This window comes from Falco punctatus, assembly GCF_963210335.1.
Source record: "Falco punctatus genome assembly, chromosome: 9".
Classification (NCBI taxonomy): domain Eukaryota; kingdom Metazoa; phylum Chordata; class Aves; order Falconiformes; family Falconidae; genus Falco; species Falco punctatus.
The window spans coordinates 45321306-45339838 of NC_137589.1; the positions used below are offsets into that span (position 1 = coordinate 45321306).

Here is an 18533-nt window from a genome sequence, read left to right on the forward strand (position 1 = left end):
GGCCCGCGGGGCGGCGCAGGCAGCGGCGGGGCAGCCCCGCCGGGGCGGCCGGGGGCTTCGGCGCGGCGGCGGCGCATGCGCGGGGCGGCCCGAGCGGCCCGAGAGGCGGCGGTAAGATGGCGGCGGCGGAGTGCGGGGGCAGCCCCTCACTGGCGGCGGGGGAGGAGGAGCCGCCGCTGGGGCTCGACTCGCTGGTTGAGGAGGCGGCGGCGGCGGCGCCCAGCGCCGGGTTCCGGCTGACGGCGGTGCGGCGGGAGCCGGCGGTGCGGCTGCAGCACGGCGTCAGCGGGCTGGAGCCGCTGGCCTGGTCGGAGGACCACCGGGTGTCGGTGAGCACGGCCCGCAGCATCGCCGTGCTGGAGCAGCTCAGCGACGTGCACAGCGGCGGGCAGGAGATGGTCATCCACCGCACGGCCGTGCCCGCCCCCGCCGCCGCATGCCTCCTCAAGGTGAGCGGCCCGGTACGGCCCGGCCCGGCCCCCCGCGGCGGCAGGGACCGGCAGGCCCCGGTGCCCCCGATCCGCGCCCCCGGGCGGTGGGACAGCTGCGGGCCCCCCCCGCGCACAGCCGACCGCAGCGCGGGCAGCACTTGCTGCCTCGGTGGGTCTGGAAGTGAAATGCCCAGCGGCAGCCCCGGAGTGCTGCGGTGGGATGTATCCCGGCACCCAGCGGATTTCAGGGATCCTGAAGCATACCGGGTTTCCTAAGGATCACTCGGGATCCAGTATTCCGAGGACAAAGATTCCAAAGTAGAAATCTTTCCTGTTTTGCTCCCTAAGCAGAAAGTTTTTTTGCAGCAGGGGCTGCTTTGGGCTTCAGGGGTGCAGCTGACATTTTAACGCTGCATAGCACGGAGGGGCAACGGGTCTGGGTGAACATCTCATTAAATAATAATTCTGTTGTCGCAGATCTGAATTTTTTCCCCCCAGACCATGCTGAGAATATGGAATAACTTGAGCTGCAACAGAGTGCTTCGCAGTTTGAGTGTTATGCCACGTACACGCTTGAAACAGACACATGAAAACAGGCTCGCTGATTCAGCAGACAAAAGATTCAATAGCTGACAGTCAAAACTATCCAGATTCAAGCCAACAGTGAAGCTCAAGTCTTTAAGAGCGATGTTAATTAACCATTGGATAGTGTGATACAGGTGCTGATAGGGGATGCTCTGTTTCAAATGGGAGTTAATTCCAGGGAAGTCTTCCTAAAACAAAGTTCTACAATTGCTTTAAAAGTTCTTTTTGTTATCTTTTAGGTTGGTCCAAAAAAGGAGGTAGCCGAATGTAAGGAGAAGTTTGCAAGTTCAGTGGATCCAACAGTTAGCCAAACTTTTATGCTGGATCGAGTATTCAATCCCGAGGGGAAGTCGCTGCCGCCTATGCGAGGATTCAAGTATTCCAGCTGGTCACCGCTGGGCTGCGACGCAAATGGAAGGTGCCTGCTTGCCGCTTTAACCATGGACAATCGACTGACCATCCATGCAAACCTCAACAGGCTGCAGTGGGTGCAGCTGGTGGACCTGACAGAAATCTATGGGGAGCGTCTGTGCGAAGCCAGTTACAAACTTTCTAAGGCTGACACTCCCAGGGGAGAACTAGGAGACTTCTCGGAATTTCAGCGGCGGCACAGCATGCAGACTCCAGTGCGCATGGAGTGGTCAGGCATTTGCACCACTCAGCAGGTTAAACACAACAATGAATGCCGGGATGTCGGTAGCGTGCTCTTAGCAGTACTCTTTGAAAACGGTAACATTGCCATTTGGCAGTTCCAGCTTCCATTTCTGGGTAAGGAATCAATTACTTCTTGCAATACCATAGAGTCCGGAATAAATTCCCCAAGCGTGTTGTCTTGGTGGGAATATGAACATAACAACCGAAAGATGAGCGGACTTATTGTAGGGAGCGCTTTTGGACCGGTTAAGATCCTTCCTGTCAATCTAAAAGCAGTCAAAGGCTACTTTACACTGAGACAACCCGTAGTCTTATGGCAAGAAATGGACCAGTTACCCGTGCATAGTATCAAATGTATTCCTCTTTACCACCCCTACCAGAAATGTAGTTGCAGCTTGGTGGTGGCTGCAAGAGGAGCTTACGTGTTTTGGTGTCTCCTGTTGATATCCAAAGCTGGTCTGAATGTCCATAATTCCCACGTGACAGGGCTTCATGCGTTGCCGATTGTGTCTATGACTGCGGATAAACAGAACGGCACAGTGTATACATGCTCCAGTGACGGGAAGGTAAGGCAGCTGATTCCAATATTCACAGACGTTGCTTTAAAGTTTGAGCACCAGCTGATTAAGCTCTCGGAAGTGTTTGGCTCTGTCAGGACTCACGGAATAGCCGTTAGCCCGTGCGGTGCGTACTTGGCAGTTATTACGACAGAGGGCATGACTAACGGTCTGCACCCAGTTAACAAAAACTACCAAGTACAGTTTGTAACCCTTAAGACTTTTGAGGAGGCAGCTGCACAGCTCTTGGAATCTTCTGTTCAGAACCTTTTCCGGCAAGTGGACTTGACCGATCTTGTACGCTGGAAAATTTTGAAGGATAAACATATTCCTCAATTCTTACAGGAAGCGCTGGATAAAAAGATTGAGAGCTGTGGTTCTACTTACTTCTGGCGGTTTAAGCTATTTCTCCTAAGGATTTTGTACCAGTCGATGCAGAAAGCTCCCTCAGAGGTCATGTGGAGGCCTTCACACGAGGATGCAAAAATCTTGATATCGGATTCCCCTGGGATGGGCAGCACTGAAGATGATCAAGAGGAAGGAACTTCTAAACAAGCCAGCAAGCAGAGCCTATGTGACACGGGCAAAGGTATGGACATAGATGACACTGCAGATGATTCTCTTCCTCAGTCAAGTGACATAGGAGGCCGTGAGCCAATGGAAGAAAAGCTCCTTGAGATACAGGCTCAAATTGAGGCAGTAGAAATGCATTTGACACGAGAACACATGAAACGGGTGTTGGGAGAAGTTTATCTACACACATGGATTACAGAAAACACCAGTATTCCCACCAGAGGAGTCTGTGACTTCTTAATGTCCGATGATGGCTATGATGACAGAACAGCACGCGTAAGTGCACCTCTATGCTCCGGGGGTTTGGTGTTACAAGTTTCTTCTTTCTCTCCCCTCTGTATCCTTAAATGAAAATACAACTTTGGGGTGGGAAAGAGAACCGCGATCATGTCATCCTTGCCAGTCAGCTTCTGTAGAGCATACAGCTTAAGGTGTCCTTCCTTGAAATGACGGAGTAGGAGGGAACATAAATACAGATCTTGAAATCTGGATCAGGGACAATAAAGAATGAGCATGCCTGAGTTTCTGCAGAAAAAGGGAGAGGACTGTGGTCATTCCGCTACTGTTGGTCGGTTTAGAACATGTACTGATGGAGAGGGATGTTTGTTTAAATGGCTAAGCTCATTTAATCTCTCATCTCTCCCAAACTAAACTTAGGAGGTATTTCTTCTAGTCAGTTGTGTCTGCAGTTCTAATTTTAAGACTTGCAGTATCACTTCTTGAAGTATTTATAATTGAAAGTACTGGGACTGTTCGGGTGGTAGCTCAGGTCTTGTCATTACTCCGTGCACCTTCAGTGGACAGATCAGTTCCAGAGGTTTGGAAGGGGGTGGTGGTCAGGAGTTAAATCCAGTGATTCAGACCTTCATGCAGGGCTTCCAATTAACCAAGCTGACTGAACGTCTTTGTTATGACATACATGGCCTGAACCTTCAGGCATCCTTGCATTTATTCAACTACAATAAATAACCATAATTGAATGCTTGGCCGTGATAGGAACTCTTCCCACGCTTGCAATACTCCCTACCAAAACAAAAGCATAACTGCAAGGACAGTATCCTGACTACTGCAACGTGTAGAGTAAGCATTTGTGGCAGGACCTAAGGGATCAGTGAACCTTGCGCTGGGCAGTGAAGTTTTTGGGATATAGATGTCAGACAAAGGAAGCTTCAGCGGGAACACTACCATCAGCCTCTCCGCTCCTCAGGCGTGATGACAAGAATGTCTCAGACTGTATCTCTTTGTATGAGCAGAGGACAGGTCTTTTCAGTACCTAAGTCCTTAAATCACTTGAACTCTAAAAATCAACCTTTACGTTGCATCCAGAAAGACAGAGGAAGGAAGCACGCTTCCATTACTGATGTCGTGTGGCCTCTCTGCTGGTCTTGGAAGCAAGAAGGCCACACGGTGTGGCCATCAGTAGTTCACTAGGAAAGTATTCTGGCAGAACTGTGTTTTTCTAGCATCCAGTTACTATGAATTGAAGGTTGGAGAAGTTGCTTTTTGTATCTTTTAAACAAGATTCTTCTTTTTATAGCTATTAAAAGCTGGCTTCCAAATTCTGGTTTACCTCTTCAGTTTGCTGTCACATTATAAAGGTCCTTGGGATGTGTTTTATATCTATTGGAATGTCAAAGACAAATTTGATCCCATCAGTGTTCTACTATAAGCATGTTGTTTGCTCTAAGATGACTGCTGAAGAACGCATCCAGGTAATTTGGAACAGGAGATCGTTTTTTAGCACATGCATTGTGAGAGGCATGAGAAAAAGCATTGCTGTAATGGTCAGTGGCATCCTCTAAAGTGGTGTGATACCAATTTCTTCAGTGCTTTTACAATTTGCCAGTAGCTTACCATAACACTATTGCTCATAAGTTCTGTATCCCTTTACTGCGGGACAGAAATCTTTAGGAGGTAACAATAAAATGATAATAAATTAATAACTATCAAGGTATTTATTTCTTACACTTTTATTTCTTGGAATTCAGTGAGCATAGATCTTTGCACCCTGTATCATATTCTGAAATCTCGGTATCCCAAGAATGTTGCCACCTTTCAGTAGGCAGCTGCCTTGCTGTGCACAATGCTGACTGCTGTGTATTCCCAGGTGCTGATTGGGCATATCTTAAAGAAAATGAACAAACAGACTTTTCCAGAGCACTGCAGCTTGTGTAAAGAGATCCTGCCGTTCACCGATCGCAAACAGGCGGTCTGCTCCAACGGACATATTTGGCTCAGGTAATTGGGTCTTAAAGAGTTTTTGCCGCCCTTTGGGTAATTTAACCATACTTAAATAGCTAACTTAAAACACTTCCTAGTGTTGGAGTAAAAAGTCACGAAGCATGTTTTATCCATGCTGCAGTTAATTGCGATTTTTGCTGGCAGTTAACTTGTAGACATTGTAGACTGGATTTGGTTCTCCTGCCAGTACACTGTTTTTTAAATAAATAACTTTATCAAAAAATCAAATATAAACAGATATATCAAAATTTAAGATTTTGATCATTTTACCTTTTTTCCTTCAAGTAGGGGGAGGACGGGGGCAGGGAGAAAGTAGGTGAGGGGAAATAAAGCACAAGTCATCCTTTGGAACAGCACAGGAAGGAGCGTTTGTTTTAGCTACCAAAGCATTTGAAAACAAAGTAATTTAACAAAAGATTATTGGAAACAGCCACACTGAGAAATCAGACAAGATCTGGAACATCTAGAAAAGGAAATCTTCCAAAATCAATGTGTTGAGTACATGATGATTGTCCCTGCAGACTTGGCCAGTCAGTAGTCTGCCACAAAGAAAAACCTTTGCCTAACAGGTACTACATGCTAGCTTGGCTAAAGAGTCATTGCCTTAAAGACACTGTGGATCTTCCCCTGTGCAGTGACTCTCAAGCTTTTCACCTCTTCTACTATATGCTAAAATTTTTTGGCCAACGCTGAAACTTCTTTTCAATGGTATTATTGATTTTTGGCCTTTTTCTTTTTTGTGACCATATGTAATTGGGTACGCTAGCACAGTTTCATTTACCTGAATTAATAAATTATTAATTTTCATGTTTAATGTGGTTCATTACTGCCCTTACTCTCAGAAAGCAAGGTCTGTTGGGAACAGAACCCAGCCTCCAGTCAGGGCTTAACAGCAGGTTGCAAAACAAAACAATAAAACCCCAAGCCTCTTGATAAAACTATTTGTCCTTTCACAGGTGCTTTCTAACCTACCAGTCCTGCCAGAGTTTGGTATACAGGAGGTGTTTGCTTCATGACAGCATTGCACGGCATCCAACCCCAGAAGGTAAACTGTTCCTATGGCCAAAAAAGGCAGGGTTATGTATTCTTAAGTTTTATCTGCAAAATGACTTGAATTAGTTTCACTGACCTTTCTCTTTGAGGCAGTTATCATGTGAAGTACCGGTACCCTGTGCTTCACGGAGTCCTGTTGTTGTCCATGCATTAGTGGCATACGTTAACTACAAAATAGTGACTGCAGAAGTTCATTTATAAATACTGCGTTTTTATAAATACTGCATTTTTAATGGGAGCTGGCAAAACACATAATCTGTGCTGGAGTGCTACAACGGTTCGTTTATATTCCGGTTGAATCTGTTAGCATCCAGATCTGCAGGAGCTGAAGGTCTTTGACATTCCATTTCGGTGCAGGCAGTATTGATCCAGCACAGGTTAAGAAACAGTTGGCACCTTGCTGGCTTCGGCCCCAGACCTGCCGTGAGTACGTCGTTCAGAGGCAATAATGGCAGGCGGCAGGGGCCAGTCAACCTTTTGGCTTTGCATTTTCAGAATGTGAGGAAGGACAAGCTGTGCAAGAAAATTTTTTTCTTCCCAACCAGTACACTTTAAAAAACCCATGGTGTACTCTCTAACAGTTTGCCTTAAAGTGTAGGTGATACTTTTCCTCTCCCTATAGTATGTGGGTATTCCAGTCAGCACTAAGGATCAACTACACAGCTTAAACCTCTGTAGAGAGAGGCTGTAAACTTAATTTCCTTATATTGGAGAGCGACATAGAAACGGGAACAAAGAACTCCATTATGCAGAAGATCTAATTTCAGTTAAGAAAATGAGAACACTACATTTTAACATGGTGATGATATCTGAACAGCTACATAGGAAAAAAGAAATAAAATGAGTATGTAATGATATAGCATGCACTGTTTCACCTTAATTGTCTCCTACTGAAGTGGAAGTTAAACTGGCATTACTTGAAAGTTCAAGGCAGGAATGGAGTTGGATTCCTCTGAATTCTTAGTTAATGCTGCATGGTGAACATATACAAACAGTCTCGGGGTTTGACCATCTTGGGCATCATTCCTGTGTTCATCTCTGCCCCCAGCTTTAAACAACTTGTTTTCTTATTTACAGATCCTGAATGGATCAAGAGGTTATTGCAAGGACCTTGCACGTTCTGTGATTCTCCTGTGTTCTAGAGAACAGCTATGTAAAGGTTGAAAGTATTTTCTCTACTGCATAAGCTCCCTTCAGTCTCAAAGGACACAGAGCACAGGAATACAGACTTTACTGGAGGGGGAAGACATTGTCCACGGCCCTGTAAATAGAACACCGGTGGTTCTAGAAACTTCTTAAGGCCAGAGCCCGTTCCATGCTCCAGAAACAGGAGTACATCTGCAAGAGCGAGTTTATAAAGCAGTATGGAAATGCACCCCGTTGAAGCATGAACAGCTGGACACGCTTCCTTGTACTGAAAAGGAACTGAAGTCTTAAGCACGCGGTGTGAGCTGTCCTTTCTGCCTGACAGCTGTGTGATTTCCCAAAAGCGGGGATGGGAACAGCGGAGCTGCCTCTTGAATGGTCTTGGTGGGTAGAGAAGGCTTCAGCTTGTAGTGCTCTCATTTGCTTTTTAATAAGCACTGGCACTTGCTGCAGAATGTTAAAACTATCAGAATAATTTGTGGTTCTACCTTCTTGCAGAGTGAAGCGTCTGCCGGTTAGCCACAGGAAAGAAATTGGCCTTTATATTAGTTTCACTTAAAGTCTAGAAGAATAACTGCCTATTAACTGTTCTAACGGTTTCGCAGTCAGAGGGGTAATACTGGCTGCCTGGGTCAAATATGGATCGTTAAGAATAATTTTTATATGTAATAATTATTAAACTAATAGCAATTAGATTGAACACTAATATATATATAATGTCCAATGCTCCTAAGTCTTCTGCCCCTCTTTCTTTTTCTGAACTGTTCTACTTCCTAGCTTTTGCCAACATATAAGCCTTTTGTTTCACTTAAGCCTCTACCAACAGGAATCATCTTTTCCAGTGTAACTCGGTTACCAAAACCATGAGCCATTTCCCCTATCTTCAACTGAATGGAGAGTCTCCCTCCTACAGTAATGGTGTTTTACAGAATTTGACACAGAATTAATCACTCCCAGCTGACAGTTTCTCTTTCCATAATAACAGCCCAAACAAAGCATCCTAAACCCAAACACCACTATGGCTAACATGGTTTCCACAGGTGGTCGTGAGGTCTGGTGAATCTATTCTTGTATAACCCTGACGTTCTCATCAAGAAATTCAGAAATATGCCAGTGGTGTAGCATGGCGAGCCCAGAAATTTATTCTGCCTTCTAACTGTCCTATCAGAAAAAACATGTTTCTCTCTTGGGCATCTAGTTCCTCTGGGGAGCAGAAGAATCCTTTTCAACTTCCTATGCAGTGTTAGAGGAATAATACCTCCAAAATGTGTATAGTTACTTGGTACAGTTTGTCTTGTTAACTTGTCAAATAATCCAAAGTTTATGTATTTACATTCTTCGGAGTACCGATCTAGACACTCAGATGTGTTGCCCTGTTTGTGATTCATGACACTTCTAATTGTGTGTGAAGTGCTATATAGCTATTTGAGAAATCAAGGAATTGTCCTGATGGTATCAGTCTCCAGCAATGCATGTGTGGGTTGGTGCTTACGCTTCCTTGATTCGATGACTATGCATATTTTCTTAACATTCCTTGATTTTTAGTAGGAGCAAATTTTTTTCAGCTAATGTTAAAACAAGTCAGCTGTCCTTACTATTCAGTGTTTCATGCATTAAGCATGATAGTGCTTTGGCAGAGAATAATATTAATATAGCAGCCTAGAACAGCAGAAGCACATTCATCTGTAAAATAATTAGCCTTGTTTGTAAATATCCTTGGAAGTGATACCATAATTGTATTAAAGAAATGTTTAGTTTTTTATTGCTGTGCATTGAAAATTGAAATTACTTCAGTGTATCTGCAAAGAAAGAAAATTTAGATCGTGATAGTATCTAGTAAAACAAACAGGAGCCTCGACACTTAACGCGTGCATAGTTTGGGGCCAGGTGCTGTACCTGGGGCAGCTTTTATCTTCTCATTCCCAGTGCTGATGGGGTTTGGGGGGGAACAGGACATCAATTTTCAGTAAGAGCTGAACAGAAGGTTTATTCACAGTGGTAGAGAAAGCATTCTAAGTGGAAGCTGCAAGTCCTTGACCAGTTCACCAGTGAGAGATTCACCTGACTGCGGAAAAGCTGAGAGCGCTCTCCAGAACCACGTGTAAGTGCTTTTAAAAAAAGTCAGAGAACATTTCTTTGATACTGGCTTAGAAACCATAATGATATCCTGATCTGCTTTAAGTCTGGCTGACCAAAAGGATCAGCATGGTATCATTAGATTAATTCCTGGTGATTACTTCTAGCAGTTGTCTTGAATTTCCCTGGAATCAGTTTTAATGCTGTAGACGTGTAGAAGCTCTAGTACACCTAGCATTAATGTTGCAGCATTAATGTTTATTTTCCTTGTCTTTCAAGGCAGTAGATACTCAGTATACCATTGCCAGTTTATTTAACCTGATTTATGACTGCTGGGAGAATGGAATTTTAAAGCCAGTGATGCCTGTCGGCTTTGTCTGCATGCCAGTGGAGATCCTTTAGCACAAAGCTTTCACTCCTCACCCCGGCCCATTCACAACAGGTAAAGAGGTATTGTGATTTAATTTGTTTTTTAAACCATCACTGGTCCCTAAGTGCATCTTTAACCAGTATCGGCTTGAGTAGCATAGCGTGCCTCAGAGCAGTAACATTTAACCTGTGGCGCTGATCTCGCCTGACTTTCCTGCCCCGCTGGCAGCTGAGGTTCCTCTGGGAAGCCTTGTGTCTGTCCCTGGCTCATGGCTTGCAGCTCTGGGGACACGGAGGTCAGTCCCGTTCCTGTTGGAGAATGGTAATGACCCGGGGGGCTGCAGCAGCCCTGCAATGCGTTATCCCTCACGTTGTCCTAAGAAACCGCTTGCTTCGTACCACACGAGGAAGGCAGCAGGCGAGGGAGGTGCGAGCACGTGCTGCCAGAGCCTCGTGCTGTTTTGCCATTAACAGAGTTGACTTCTCAAACGAACACATCATGGAGCTATCCAATATTTAGGCCCGGGCTGTTCTGAGACACCAAGATAAGTATTCAAAGAGGAAATCCCACAAAATCAGAGTTTATTTCACTAAGTTTTTGCCCTGAGTTTTGCAAGATCATAATCAAGTGACTAGTTGAAGGCTCTCCTCAACTCCTTTGCTGTTTGGTGGTGAATGCCGTGGCAGTTTATGGTGCCTCATCTCCAGAGGAAGAATAATGCTCCAGCAGAGACTAAGCAGTTCTTGAAGTGCTGCTGCTTTTTTTTTTTTTTTTTTTAAAAAAAAAAAAAGATTGCGGTACTTGCTCTTGCATCTGAGAATTAATAAGCAGAGATGATGTGTTCTGTGTCTGAAGCTAATGTGTCATTGTCCTTGATAAGTACCTTCTGATAGCTTTTAAGATTTGCTACTCATGCTGATAACCAGTTTATCCCTCCTCCACTGGGATGAAGAAATCCAGGCCAGGCCAGGTTTGATAGGTACACGGAACAGCTCTGGACCGTACAGCTTCTGAGTGCCTTGGTGCTGGCTGCCATTGTTTGAATGAAGGTGGAAGTTTGGGATCAGGAGGACTCTGTCTTGGGTCTCCAGACTACACCTCCTGCTCTGGAACTGGTGACAGTGGGACTCGTTGCTGCCTTTTACCTTAATTGAGCTGTGGGTTGGGGACTTCCATCATTCAATCATCCTTTCCTTTGCCGTGTTCCCCCATCCTATTAATCCTACTGTGTATTTCTAGAGAGAAAACACTACGGTTGCTAATGCATACATACAGGCATTAAATACTTCCCCAATTTCCTTAAACTTACCAGGTTCTCCACTGGCTAATGTATAATCAGTGATTATGGGCAGCATAACACCATTTATTCTATCCTCATTAAGGGTTTCTTGACATAAAAGAACTGAATGCAAACGTTTATAGTCCTAGTTAAAGGCTAACAAATCACACTTGTACTGTTATGCCCTAAACTAACATTTACAGGAGACTTCTTTGTACAAGTTTTAATTTCTCGGGTACAGAGCCCACCCTTTACGATGTGCCCAGCTTGTGAAGCTGTGGGCAGCCTCGCGGGCACAGCTGCTGGGGTCTCAGTTGCCACCTACAGGTAATGACATCAGAGCCAGTGAGGCAGAGAGCCCATCCCTGCTCCTCCTCACCCTCACCATGGAGCAGGTCGGGGTTAATCACTGAAGGTGCCACTCTTTGGGCAGCAGCTAAACTTGGTGCCTGAGACAGACTCGCGAGGCCAGTTAGATGTGTCGACCACCAGTTCTCTCCCAGGGGCAGGACGGTGGCTGCAGAAGAGGAAGTTGCCTCTTGGTTCTCTCTCGTCTGCCTTCCTGCGTGAGTGGGGCTGGGTACAGCGGCGAGAGCCCCCCACGTGTCTGCCCCCTGCCATCAGTCAGGATCAAGTGCTTGTTGGCATTTTACAACCTAGTTCATGCCATTTATTGGATTCTTTCTGGCAGTCACCTTATAACAGTGTAGTTAGTAGCAATTCAATACTTTAAACTTCAAAATCTGTTACACTGCAGAGCACTCATTCATATTTTTGCAGCGGGAAGGATGGGCAATAGCAGTCTTGGCCTCAAAGTGGTGGTAGTCACGGCAAAAGTCAGTTTTATAATAAGCATTTAACTGGAAGAAGGAGTTTACAAGTTCTCAGTAAATAAAAAGCAAAATGCTCACAGTAGTTACCGATACGTCTGTCCTCATCCCCCTCTTGTATTCCTTTTGAGGCTTTCTGCATCAGGCCTGTAAACTCACAAATTACGCTGGTTATCGGAATTGCATCGAAAGGGGTGGGCTTTGGTCTTTAACCAGAACTGGGACAGATGCCTGTGTGGAGATGCCTGCCAGCTTACAGCTCCCTTGCACCACCTGCTTGGAAAGCTGCTTCTGTTCCCCTCCACCTGGGTAAACAAGGACAAGTCGAGCTTGGCTCTGTTCAGCTGGAGCCGTGTCCTGCCTCTCCAGCGTGCGGGAATCTTAACAAGATGGAGCTGAGCCTTCTCAGGGAAGTTCTTAATCCAGGATAGTTTTCTACAGCTCACAGAGGTTACTATGAATGTACTGCAGTGCTCACAGAGCTTTAGTTTTCACTTCTGACAGAGGAGGGCCTTGTGTACATATTCTCACTTTAATCTGTCTGTGCTAATCTTTGGCTGTACTCTGTTCTAACTCATACTTTACACTGGAGACGTTCCCAGACCCTTGGTGCCAGCTGGAATTTTCTTACTCCGTCGCTATTTTCAATGCTAACTCCATTTTTAGCACCCTTTGTTCAAAAGACCTGGGACACTGCTGCCCCGCCATAATCCGGGTGGCACCCTCGGGAGTGCCACAGCTGCCCGCGCGGGTGACAGTCCTCGTCGCCGCAATGCAGCCGGCACACAGGGTACTTAGTAGCATTAACTACAGTGGAGTAATTCCCTGTGCTGTCCTAGGCTGCGGCTGAACCGACCCAAATGTGACTGCTGGGAGCACCTTTGTCCCAGGAGGACTCGCACGCTGCCGAGAGCCTCCAGCTGTGCCAGCCCCGCGGTGTTATTTAACATGGAGCTCGGAGGCCAGCCCTGGAAAGGGAAAACCCAAGAGCCGTCCAAATGGAACTGTTCAGAGGAGAGTTTAATTGCTCCACTAATCTAGTTGATCTCTCTGTACTACTTTAATTCCGTTCTGGAGTGTCATATCAGGCCAACCGTGCCGTTCCCAGGCTGAACGAAAAGCAAAGTTTAGTTTTAATCTTTAGTTTCTGGATTTTTCCTTTGAGACTTAGTTCATGGGAGGATCTGACAAAGTTGCTGTGAATATTGATGCTGTCTATATGGCACATTTTGTAAACGTGAAACAAACCTGGATGGATGTTTTGTATACTGCGACGGTAGCATTGTAATCCTGCTCCTTTTTTTATTCAAAATAAATAAATAAAATCCTTGTTTGTAACATCTGTATTTTAAGGGACTGAATTCCTGGGAGGGACAGGGGGTGCCGCGAGCTGAGACTGGCAAGAAAAAGCAGCGTGCTTAACTACCCAGCCCTTCAATGTAAGACTTCACACTTAAAAAAACAACTTGATAATAACAATCTTCCTGCGGCCGCTGTCACAGAACACAGGTGACAAAGCCCGGGTGAGGACCCGGAGCCTGATTGTGCCCTTCAGCCACACCACCATGCCCTTCTCGCCGGGGGTGGTTCAGCCCCTCTTTTCCCCAGCCTCCCGAACCGCCGCGCTGCACCCCTCCAGCTCCAGAAAACAATCCTAAAGCACCAACTTTCTTCGACGGGAGGGGCCTGACATCACCTTTTCTTTTCTTCCATAGAGTCAAACAATTCTTGTCGCACGAAGATGAGAACAGCCCGGGAACACCGGCTCGCAGAGGGGAATAGGCAGTTTGCTGCGTGCGCCGTGTAGGACAAGAGGCACCTTCCAGGTTCAGTTTTGGCAGCTGCGACACAGACGGATGGTGACAGGGTCAGAACCACAGTTTGATCCTAAGATCAACTGGGCCGCTCTGGGAAGCGGGACTGGGGGCGCCGGCCCCTGCCAAGCTGCCTTTGCTCCAAACCAAACTGGACGGACCTGCAGATGTGCGTGGCTGGCACTTCCATTGCTACAGCCCCACAGCTCCAGCACCTTGTGAGTGGACAGTGGCACCACCGGCTATGCCCGAGGGCTCTGCGCTGGCACCGCACCGAGTGGCACGCATGCCCCTCGGGGAAAGCTGAGAAACCAAAGGAGGCGGCAGGGAAAACCTGCCAGAGCTGCAGGGGGTCACTGCAGAGGTGGTGCAGGAGGGCTGGGTCTCCTGCCTAGGGTGCTCAAGCATCCTTCCCGCACAGCGTGCCAAGGGATCCATTCTTTGGAGCAAGTGGACACAAAAGTTTGTGGAACAGTTGGACACACTCATCTTGTCGCTGAACTACGTAATTAACAGCATAATATATAGGGTATAGCACAAGCTCCAAGCAGCCCTCTCCACAAAGCGTCTTCGGGAAGCGGAGTGATGAAGGATGTCCATTTCGGAACTGGGCAAGCTGTACAATAAGTAACGTCCAGTCCCTGCTGCGTTCTTACCACCTCCTCTTTACCTTGTTTTTCTCATTGCTCAACATTTGTTTTGCCAGAATAAGATGCTAATAAAATCAAGCGTAGTTACCAAATTGGTTTTCAAGTGTTGCATTCCAATTATAAAAGCCTAATTCCTCCTTCCACCCACTGAACCTTTTTGGTATTAACAGGCTTTACTATGCAAAGTGATGCAGGGGCTGTTTCGTTTACAGTAATTAAATGAGTGTCAATTGTTTTAGTTGTTTCTGAGGGAGAGTTCTACACGAGTATTAGCATGTTCTGCTAACCCTTACGTTCTGCACTTCAGGCCTGCTGCAAACCCTTGGGGGTTGACCATTGACCTGAGACTCCGTACCCAGACATGCCAAGTGCATCTCAATGAGACGAGCTCTTTTTCTCAGTTTCTATGGAACCAGCAGAGCGGAACTAATATAGCGTCCGCATATAGATGAAAGAATGAAGAGGAAAAAGGGCTTTACAGCTAAATTAATTAAGCGATGTACCTGTCTAATTAAAGATGCACTGTTCCTTTTGTACCCTAGCTGCAGTACAAACAGTATTTAAATAAACTCTCTACCCATTTCATCTATCAAAATATTTAGTAGGAACACTCAGATGAAGGTGATATTAGCAAGATGAGCTTCCCATGTATTATTAATAGAAGGGCTCCCAATTATGCACGAATGCTACAGCCTATCTTTCTAGCAATAGCATAAAAAACAGCTGCCCAAGTAGGTTACCAAACAGCACATTTGTAACAGGTAGGACGGTTATAAATGCCCTTGCCCAGCTTTACGCGAGGGTTTGTGGCTGGGCCCTGCACCGTGGGAGCAGCCTCTACCTCAGCCCGGTGCTGCAAGCCAGAATTCCTCGGCACGAGAGGCACAGCGGACTCGGCTCGCTTGCCTGCTGCCAGAGAATTTGGCTTTCTTAGATTTCAAAGATACTGAGGTTTTTAAAGGTGCCCTCAAGGCTGTAAAGTCTAATTCCCCTGTACCAAACCCCCCCAAAGCTACTGACAATTCCGACCTTAAACTCTCCCAACATAATACAACATCCCCGTAGCCACCCGGATAACCAGGGGCTCCCCACTTGAATTTACTCAACAGGTGCGAGGAGGCAATTTGGCATGGACATCTCTACAGCACTCCCTGAAGACCTGGGGACACACAACCAAAGCCAGCAACAAAGACCCAAACTTATCTACAGCAACAGGACTGGAGAAGTCCTCCAAACCCAAAAGGCTTCTGGAGGCCTGTCCTCTCCGAAAGGAGAAGGCACGTGCCTCCTGCATCATCCCAGCTACAGAGGCTTCCAGGAGAAAGCATGAAGCTCCCCCCCAGCCCCTGGTCAAGGGGAATTCACACATACGCAAGGGAGAAGTAGAAGGAGACATAATAGAGGCATCAAATTCAGCGCTCCTCTGAATCACAACAAATCACGCCCCTTTCTTAGAAACATTAAGGATGAGCATTTCCACAGCCAGAGACTGAGCTAACAGAGTGCTGTGGTTTTCATCACAGATTTTCCAGTTAAGAAAGACTCACCTGAGCATTTACTGCTGCCAAATCCAGCCAAAGCAAAAAGAAAATCCAGGCACCAACCTGCCTAGCCACAGCTCAGTCAGGGCAGCCACAGAAAACAGAATTTAGTAACCTATCTGCTCCTGCAGCTCGTTATGTCCTTAATTGGGTTCTGAAAGTGATGAACCTGTAACCAGTTTTCTATGGCTCTGGGTATTTTTTTCAGTTTTTCTGCCCATCCACAGGGTTGGACTGCAGAACAGGGTGACAGGGACAAGTGTTTTGTCAGAACTTTTTAAGCAATCTGAGTTAACAAGGGAGCAAAAGCCTCTGCACCCTGGCCTCAAAACACTGCAGCTGTCTTTGGGGAATGTGCACTGCAGAGCTGCAAGCTTTGTTTTCCTATTTGCTTTTGTGTTTGCTTGCAATGAGTGTGACAGTGCGGTAGGCAGGTAGTGCCTGTGTAGTTTTGTGGAAAGCATCAGGTGAATTAAGACACAAACACATCTAATAGCTTTAATACTCCAAATTGGCTTCATAGGTGTTACACAGTTAAGGCAAAACTACTATTCACTGGATCACAGAATCAGAAAAAGACACTGAATTAAACACAGGAACTTCCCTAGCCACAGTGCTTCATACCTTGCATCGCAAAACAAAAGCCAAAAACATTTCCCCTATAGCACAATTTCTTACTCTCTGTACTTCACTCGGCCTTGGTGAGCTTCAAATTTAACACAGCTTGGCTGACTTCCTCTTCACTGGTGGTAACTTGCCACTTCAGTGACCAGACTGCAAACGTTACAGGGAAAAATTCAAAATCAGCTGTTCCAGAGAACATCCTTATTAATTATAAGCTTTTTAATTTTTTGCATGGAAGGGGCTTAATGATACAGCTTTCTATAAACTCAAAGACAACGTGAGGGTCTTGGTCAGCATTAACGTAAAAGGCATCTTCATAGAACTTCTCCAGTTCCTTGACATTCCTGTAATAGGTCTCCACACGCTTCTCAATGTTTTCTTCCTTGTCTCTAGGGTTCTGCCTGAGACGGGCTTGGATCTCCGGTGTGGGTGCTGGTCTGAACGTAGTGTGGTACCTGGAGATGAGATACAAATGCCACTGCTGCAGCTCAAGCTGAGGACGCAGCAGCCATTTCCTAAGATACTCCATGGTTTTGCTTATCACAGTTCCTTGCAAGTGCCTTTTTCTGCTCTAGGTTGGGGGTTTAAAACAATGATTGCAAATTTCAGGGCAAGTAACATGTCATTCTAGCTCTCAAGAATCCTGGAGACTCAAAAGCCAAGAGTTTCTCTTGAGGTGACACAGAGAGAGTGCTGCTAGTGTTTATATACTTCACACAGGTGTGGAGAAATCCCTATTATGTGCCCAACGCTCTGGGTTCAGAAGCATTTCCAGGTCTGTTCCAGATCCAGTCCCAAGGTAACACGCTTTACTTGTTTACTTGCATCTAAAAAATCCTAACCTGAAACCTCAGCATCCGTTAAAAACCTTTGCTGTGGTTTACTGTTATGCTGATGCTGGATATTAGGAAAAAACTGCCAAATGTTCAGTGCTTTGTGTGTTGAATCAGTGAGCCCAGACATAACCCTGTGTCCAGGCATTGCTGAAAGACCTGTAAATTAAAATGTCTCTAAGGCTCTCAGACAGTGGGGATGTTCCTGCCAAGATTCAACAGTGCAGCAACAGGGCTGGGATCACCCATATTACATTCTGAAAGTATTTCCTATTAGCAGGCATGTGGCTGAGTGCTTCCAGCAAACAGCAGAAGGGTAGCAGAAGCACAGCCCTCACTCAACACAGTCTCCAAATCACCACAAGCTTGAGCTTGAAAGACAGGTATGTGTCCTCTTGATAAGCCACTACAAATAGGATTAATACTGTTACTGCTCTTTTGCAAACATCAATTTCAATTTTCTGCCATGGTAATTCTACTTCTGAGTAAATGTCTCCTGTGCCCTAGTAAGAAACCAGTTAATCCCTCTTCCCATACAGCCAAATTTTCTGAAACTGTTGGGACAGATGGAAACTGAGGAGAGAAGCAGAGCCTGTGTCTCTGCACAGAACTGCATTACAGCTCCTGTTGGTACAATGATGTGGACAGAGTTCATCCCACGTCAGAATTAGAGCACAGCTGAAGGCCGCCCTCCTCACTGCTGCAGCCAGCGGTGCAGGTTTAACATAATGCCGAGGATTAGATACAGCATCCAAACCAATTCAATTCACAATGAATTTGGAAGGAATAAACCGCAGAGTTTGGAAGAAGGAAGCGTGTTAACTGGAGCAGATACTGAACAGGCTAATCCTAATGATAAGAAATGCAAAGATGTGTGAATGATTTACTTCATACTGTTCATTTCTTCCGAACAACTGCATCACTTATTACTGCAACAAAGAGAACAGTTACAGCAAATCACTGTTGTCACAAGTTAATGTTGCACCTCAAGTGAGATGTTTGAATAATCAGGTATCACTTTAGGACAAATCCAGTATTTATGACTTTAACCTTTGACGGTTCAGCATTTGTCTTTGATTCAATAGGATGTATTTAACCATTAGAAAAGTAAACCAGTGGTTTAAAACTCAAGTGTGGGGAATCATAAAAAAGAGCATAAGTGAAGTTGCAAATGCACGCCAATTTCAGCAGTATTTAGGAAGATAGTACATTGTTACTTGTTCCCCAAAAAACAAGGGTGGAGAAGACAGTAAGCCTGAAGGCTGTGGGTGAAACA

The 18533-nt window shown here is 45.8% G+C and overlaps 2 protein-coding genes across 9 annotated transcripts in view; one reads left to right on the forward strand and one right to left on the reverse strand.

Moving 5' to 3' along the window:
* The first annotated feature begins 55 nt into the window (after positions 1-55).
* GTF3C4 (general transcription factor IIIC subunit 4) lies at positions 56-13124 on the forward strand. 8 transcript variants are annotated; one of them, XR_013930548.1, is made up of 7 exons: positions 62-449; positions 1256-3076; positions 4908-5038; positions 5998-6086; positions 7172-9341; positions 9596-9766; positions 12635-13124. XR_013930548.1 is itself a non-coding variant. In XM_080402990.1 (5 exons), exons 1-5 carry the CDS (start codon positions 117-119, stop codon positions 7234-7236), a joined length of 2439 nt encoding a protein of 812 aa, XP_080259116.1. In that variant the 5' UTR covers positions 62-116; the 3' UTR covers positions 7237-13124. The 8 variants fall into 8 exon arrangements, 1 of the variants encoding a protein (XP_080259116.1); XR_013930549.1 differs by having other exon boundaries at positions 9596-9758; XR_013930551.1 differs by having other exon boundaries at positions 7172-7624; positions 9237-9341; positions 9596-13124.
* Positions 13125-13512: 388 nt separating this feature from the next.
* AK8 (adenylate kinase 8) overlaps positions 13513-18533 on the reverse strand; it is a 75549-nt gene continuing 70528 nt past the window's right edge. Inside the window, exon 13 of the mRNA XM_080403031.1 lies at positions 13513-16879. Within this exon, the coding sequence (XP_080259157.1) occupies positions 16633-16879 (247 nt within the window). The 3' untranslated portion in view covers positions 13513-16632. The remainder of the gene's footprint in view (positions 16880-18533) is intronic.

Coding starts and splice junctions, on each gene's coding strand:
- GTF3C4 (XM_080402990.1), top strand. CDS start 117: ATGGCGGCGGCGGAGTGCGGGGGCAGCCCCTCACTGGCGGCGGGGGAG. Junction 3,077..4,907: donor ATGATGACAGAACAGCACGC/GTAAGTGCACCT, acceptor GTGTATTCCCAG/GTGCTGATTGGGCATATCTT. Junction 5,039..5,997: donor AACGGACATATTTGGCTCAG/GTAATTGGGTCT, acceptor GTCCTTTCACAG/GTGCTTTCTAACCTACCAGT.